The 6,536-nt window shown below is 53.9% G+C and overlaps 1 protein-coding gene across 3 annotated transcripts; it reads right to left on the bottom strand.

The window, feature by feature from the left end:
* Positions 1-750: 750 nt before the first annotated feature.
* LOC124646518 (late embryogenesis abundant protein B19.4) lies at positions 751-1,292 on the bottom strand. 3 transcript variants are annotated; one of them, XM_047186623.1, is made up of 3 exons: positions 1,175-1,292; positions 987-1,094; positions 751-866 (listed from the first exon to the last, which is right to left on the bottom strand). In XM_047186623.1, the coding sequence occupies exons 1-3, from the start codon at positions 1,290-1,292 to the stop codon at positions 751-753; spliced, it is 342 nt and encodes a 113-aa protein (XP_047042579.1). The 3 variants fall into 3 exon arrangements, with proteins under 3 accessions (XP_047042579.1, XP_047042580.1, XP_047042578.1); XM_047186624.1 differs by lacking the exon at positions 987-1,094 and having other exon boundaries at positions 751-906; positions 1,167-1,292; XM_047186622.1 differs by having other exon boundaries at positions 751-1,094.
* Between the last annotated feature and the right edge of the window lie 5,244 nt (positions 1,293-6,536).

Below are 6,536 nucleotides of genomic sequence, written 5' to 3'. Positions count from 1 at the left end.
CAGATTAGGTTGAAAACATCGACCTTGCACTCATGAAATTTTCATTAGCACACTCTCATCCATGATTCTAATGGAGCGTTCAAGTTAGGGATAGACCCGCTAATCATCGGTCTCAGATAATTGCACTTGGGAGGAGAAATCCCAGCATTAAACATACTATATGCAGCTAGAGCTCGTGCGACTCCTTGTTGCCATGTTTCTGCAGCACGTTGGTTTTCTGCTATTTGTTTTAACTCTCTTGGTTCAGTTTTAACAATTCTTGTTCAGTAGCAATAGAGAGATTAAGCTTATACTACTATTCGCTAATTAATGCTGTAGTGGTAATTCCGTTGAAATGAGGAAGATTGGAAGTTACGAGCATCAATGTCTTAACTCTGAAACACCCAACAATTAGCACATGGTAGCATTCACATTAAAAAGGTTTAGATTTCAGCAACAAACGACTACCATTACTGCTGAAGACGCAAAGATACATAGGACACTGTTGGGCATTGGCTGGGAAGCCAGATGAGCCACAACACACTTCGACTAACACGGACACCTGGTTAACTTACTCAACTAACCACTACAGGCTATAGCTACGAAGCACACATGATCATACTACATATGATCGCCTACATGCATGCACATCGTCAGGATCTGACCTACATTATTCAGTGGTACGGGACGCACTACGGAGGTAAACTAACAGCCAGCTACATTCAGACATCAGCACTGAGCTGCTTGCTCTGCTAGGTGAGCACTGGTCATCTAGGACTTGGTCTTGAACTTGGACTCGTCGATGTCGATGCCCTCCCTGGCGGCGCGCTCGCCGCCGGACTCCTCCTTGGTGCTCAGTCCGCCCTTGCGCCCCATCTCGCGGTACCCTTCCTCCCCTAACTGCTCCTTGCGAGTCTCCCCGCCCTTGTGGCCCATCTCGCGGTACCCTTCTTCCCCGAGCTGCTCCTTGCGAGCCTCCCCGCCTTTGTGCCCCATTTCGCGGTAACCTTCCTCCCCGAGCTGCTCCTTGCGAGTCTCCCCGCCTTTGTGCCCCATCTCGCGGTACCCTTCCTCCCCGAGCTGCTCCTTCCGAGTCTGCCCACCACGGCTGCGCCCTGCACCAATGCGTAGTAATCAGTATCAGAAATTGATCACTTAAGAAAGCGCAGGTTCAGTATGCATAACATATCTGTACCTTCGGCGAGGTTCTCCTGCGCCTCGACGGACTTCCCGCCGGTGCCGCCGGGGACGACGGTCTGCCCCTCGCGGGCCTTGCTGTCCAGCTCCGACCTCTCCTGCTGCTTGGACGCCATCGCTTTCAAACTCAACGGAAAACCTACGCTAGTATGGTATTTCGTGTGTGAGACTGCTTGTACGGGGTGTGTGATTGCTTGATGCTGATGACGGAGCAACTTGCGGCGCCTTTATATAGCCGGCGAGGAGGTGGGTCGGACGGCGAGGTGGCGCCGCGTGTGTGACGACGCGGACGCAAGGACCGCCTCCCAGTGTCCCTGATGTATCGACACGCGTCAGGCGAGGCACCTGAAGGACGACACGTCGGGGAGTACGTGGGTGTGGGCACGGGCATGGTTATCCGAGGTAGCTGCCAGATGAGCTTTGTTCAAACGTACACTACGGCACCTGGTTTGTCCGGCGCTGTCGTCCTGTCGCCGTATGTAGGATCGTGGTACTACTCTACTCTCCATTTCCAAGTCCGCGTACTTGCACTACAGGAATGGGAGAAGACGCCGACGGCCGAACTGTACGCCGACGGCCAAACGTCGGGGCTGTCGGCGTACGGCCTCGCCGGGGCAGCCTACGAAGCCGACTGTCGGCGTGTACTTACCGTCGGCGTAGAGGTGGCTACGCCGAGAGCAGTCGTCGGCGTCAACCTGACCCTCGGCGTAGCACCGGCATCGCCTGCCCTCGCACCCGCGCCGTCACTGCTCGCTCACGGCGTCACACAGACGCCGAGGGCTACCCTCGGCATCGGGCATGGCCCCCCCTATGCCGACGGCCACCCTCGGCATATATTTTTTTTATTTTTTCTTTTTTCTTTTTTTTCTCTCTCATATTACTTTGTATTATGTTTCTATTATTTATTTACTAGTATGAATTATGTAAAAAATGGTTCTATTTTTTAAGAATTCGTAGATGGCATATGTAGGTTCCACGGGTGACGATCCGCGGGGTCCCCGCCCTACGGTTTCCCTAACCCTAACCCTAGCCCTAGCCCTAGGGTTTCCCTAACTCTAACCCTAACTCTAACCCTAACCCTAACCCTAGGGTTTCCACATACATTGCTAACCCTAACTATAACCCTAACCCTAACCCTAGGGGTAGATCTGCGGGGTCCCGCCCTAGTGTTTCTCAAGATACAGATCACCGGAGCGTCAGAATTGTTGGAAAACTTGCATCTGCCCCTAACATATATGTACACGTGTGATGTAAGGTTTGGGTAACCTTGGATGTACCCGGCGTTGACGATTTCCGCATAATGGGCTAGCACTTGGTAAAATCCAGGATCTGTATGTGGAAACCCCCGCCATGGCTCAAACGGAGCCTATTTTACGGTAAAGTATGCCCAACCTATGGTTTCCATGTACATATGTCCTAAACAAAGCAAAACAAATAAAAAAGTCCACTGGTAAACCCTCGCACGGAGAAAGCTATAGGGGTAGATCTCGTGGGGTCCCCGCCCTAGGGTTTTCCAAGATACGGACCACCGGAGCGTCGGAATCGTCTGGAAAACTTGTGTGTGTCCACATGGCATGCACAAAAGTGATTTGAGATGGTTTTATATCCAAGGATACCCCCCAAGGTGTGTCCGGCTTCTCGGACAGGGGGTTCCTACACTTAGGCAGATTCTGGATGTATAGGGGGAACTCCCTCGGAGGTGAACTGGAGAGAAAAGTGATACATTTAAGAACTTAAGACCCACACACGATACAAAACACTTAAATAACTACACCCACACACATACCAAAGCGCTTAAAGTACTAGACCCACACACGAACCGAAACACTTAAAGAACTAGACCCACACACAAACCAAAACATTTAAAGAAACTACACCCACACACGAACAAAGCACGTAACACTGGGTCGACGCATGACCCGCTAGACACACGGACTCGACACACACACATATTAATCAGAGAAGTCGAAATCTTCATCCTCGCCGGGGTGTCCTCCGAAGCGGTGGTTGTGAGGTTCCACGACCACCGTTCATCATTCTCCCCCCATGTCGACGCCTCTCCTTTGGCGTACTCCGCTTCAACCTCGGCCTTCCTCTGCCGCTTTCCCGCCCTCCTCTCTCTCCGTACGCCCGCTTGTCCTTCCGGAATGCGCGCATTGCCTCGACGTCTCCGGGATGGTCTCCGCGCCACCGTGCCATGAACCGCTCGTCCGCCTCGGTGGTATCAATCCGCCGCCGGCCAGCCCCGTACCGCCGCGCTTCACCCCGTGAGCGAAGTAGCGGCTCGCAGAGAGACTCGAGCTTCCGTCAGAGACCTGACCTCCGGGAAGTTCATTTCGTGGCGCGGCCGGCCAAACCTCCAAGCCGCAACGTCGTATGCGTGGGCAGCAGCCTCCTTCGTGTAGAAGGTGCCGAGCCACACACGCATTCCACCGGCGGTGATTTCAGCCGCGAAATGCCCCGCAGGCCGCAGGCGAACGCCGATGAAGCCCGTGTTGCTACGGCGACGAGGAGCCATCTCAGCGGCAGCTAAGCTCAGAGGATTTTGTGGTGCTGTTGGATGAGAGAAGTGACGAGGGGAGAAATGTTGCTGGTGCTGTTAGTGGAGAAGACATGGCTATATATAGGCCGACGAGGGGCTGAAACGGTGGGAAAACTTGGCGGGAGAGAATGGGCGGGAAAGGGTGGGCGGGAAAACTTGGCGGGAGAGAATGAGCGGGAAAGGGTGGGCGGGAAAACTTGGCGGGAAATCATGGCGGGAAAAAAAGGGCGGGAGAGAAGCAGCGGGAAAGGGTGGGCGGGAAAAAAGGGCGGGATTCCTACACTTAGGCAGATTATGCATGTATAGGGGGGAACTCCCTCGGAGGTGAACCGGAGTGAAACTTGAGATCATATGGGATGATCCTTGTTTCCACATGTACCTATGACCTAACCAAGCTTAAATGGAGGCATATGCCCACCGGGGGACCCCCGATGGGATGCAGTCAAAGGGGTAGACCGCGCGGTCAACGTAACTAGGGTTTCGTCGGAAATCGAGCATCGGATCTAGGGAATGGCCCCAAAACTTGTGTGTGTCCACATGGAATGCACAAAAGTGATTTGATATGGTTTTATATCCAAGGCTACCCCCGTGTGTGTCCGGCTTCTCGGACGGGGGTTACTACACTTAGGCGGATTCTCGCATGTATAGGGGGAACTCCTCGGAGTTGAACCGGAGAGAAACTTGAGATCGTATGGGATGATCCTTGTTTCCACATGTACCTATGACCTAACCAAGCTCAAATGGAGGCATATTCCCACCGGGGGACCCCCGATTGGATGCAGTCAAAGGGGTAGACCGCACGGTCAACAAAACTAGGGTTTCGTCGGAAATCGAGCATCGGATCTAGGGAATGGCCCCAAAACTTGTGTGTGTCCACATGGAATGCACAAAACTTATTTGAGATGGTTTTATATCCAAGGCTACCCCCCCCCCCAGGTGTGTCCGGCTTCTCGGACAGGGGGTTCCTACACTTAGGCAGATTATGCATGTATAGGGGGGAACTCTCTCGGAGGTGAACCGGAGAGAAAATTGAGATCATATGGGATGATCCTTGTTTCCACATGTACCTATGACCTAACCAAGCTCAAATGGAGGCATATGCCCACCGGGGGACCCCCGATGGGATGCAGTCAAAGGGGTAGACCGCGCGGTCAACAGAACTAGGGTTTCGTCGGAAATCGAGCACCGGATCTAGGGAATGGCCCCAAAACTTGTGTGTGTCCACATGGAATGCACAAAAGTGATTTGAGATAGTTTTATATCCAAGGCTACCCCCCCAGTTGTGTCCGGCTTCTCGGACAGGGGGTTCCTACACTTAGGCAGATTATGCATGTATAGGGGGGAACTCTCTCGGAGGTGAACCGGAGAGAAAATTGAGATCATATGGGATGATCCTTGTTTCCACATGTACCTATGACCTAACCAAGCTCAAATGGAGGCATATGCCCACCGGGGACCCCGATTGGATGCAGTCAAAGGGGTAGACCGCGCGGTCAACGGAACCGTGGTTTCGTCGGAAATCGAGCATCGGATCTAGGGAATGGCCCCAAAACTTGTGTGTGTCCACATGGAATGCACAAAAGTGATTTGAGATGGTTTTATATCCAAGGCTACCCCCATGTGTGTCCGGCTTCTCGGACAGGGGGTTCCTACACTTAGGCAGATTCTGCATGTATAGGGGGAACTCCCTCGGAGGTGAACCGGAGAGAAACTTGAGATCATATGGGATGATCCTTGTTTCCACATGTACCTATGACCTAACCAAGCTCAAATGGAGGCATATGCCCACCGGGGACCCCGATGGGATGCGATCAAAGGGGTAGATCTGCGGGGCTCCCAGATTAGGGTTTCTTCTACCGGTGGGAATATTGATGCGCCGATAGGGTAACTATTGATACTACATGTTCCGATGACCTAACACAACACAAAGGAAGAGAAAAGTCCATGGGTCAGCTGTCATCGGAGGTCGGTCAAAGGGGTAGATTTGCGGGGCTACCGGATTAGGGTTTTGTCTACCGGAGGGAATAGTGATGTAAGATAGGGTAATTATTGGTACTACATGTTCCGATGACCTAACACAACACAAAGTAAGAGAAAAGTCCATAGTTCAACTGTTATCGGAGGCCGGTCAAAGGGGTAGATCTGCGGGGCTCCCGGTTTAGGGTTTCGTCTACCGGGGGGAATATTAAGTTAAGATATGGTAAAAATATTTATGCGCATAGCTTGAGAATGTAGAAGATAAAACAAATTTGCATGGACATATATAATTTAATAAATATAATTGACATTAATAAAATTTAAAATAGAAAATAAATTGAAAAATAAAAAAGGGGCTATGCCGAGGGCTGCCCTCGGCATAGCGTGAGGGGTGGGCGCGGTCGGCATAGCCTGGTCGAGCCGGACCCCATCTCCCTCCCACGCGCCCCATCTCCCTCCCACGCGCCGCCATCTCCCTCCCACGCGCCCACGCCCGAGCCCACGCGCCGCCACCTGCCTCCCCGTCGCCCCTTGCCTGCCCGCCGCCGCCGTCCTTGCTCGCGCCGCCCCCGGCCTCCCCTGCCGCGCGCAGCCCCAGGCCACCACGCACCCTCTCCTCCTTCCCCCACCCGCGCCCGAGCCTCCTCCCCCCACCCGCGCCGCCCCTGCCTCCCCGCAGCAGCCGCCCCTGCCTCCTCCACCCCCCGCAGCAGCCTCCCCCCACCCGCCGCTCGCCGTTCGCCACCCTGCAGCAGTAGCCTCCCCCATCCGCGCCGCCCCTTCCTCCCCGCAGCAGCCGGCCCTGCCTCCTCCGCCCCCCGCAGCAGCCTTCCCCCACCCG

This window comes from Lolium rigidum, chromosome 4 (assembly GCF_022539505.1).
Source record: "Lolium rigidum isolate FL_2022 chromosome 4, APGP_CSIRO_Lrig_0.1, whole genome shotgun sequence".
In the NCBI taxonomy this organism is placed as follows: domain Eukaryota; kingdom Viridiplantae; phylum Streptophyta; class Magnoliopsida; order Poales; family Poaceae; genus Lolium; species Lolium rigidum.
Note: the sequence above shows the minus strand (reverse complement) of the source record. Positions and strands in the feature narration are given on the sequence as shown.

What these genes read in the sequence shown, in the direction of transcription:
- LOC124646518 (XM_047186622.1), bottom strand. Translation starts at nt 1,292, where the DNA reads ATGGCGTCCAAGCAGCAGGAGAGGTCGGAGCTGGACAGCAAGGCCCGC. An exon ending in GCAGGAGAACCTCGCCGAAG is followed by an intron (nt 1,095 to 1,174) that starts GTACAGATATGT and finishes GCATTGGTGCAG; the next exon opens with GGCGCAGCCGTGGTGGGCAG.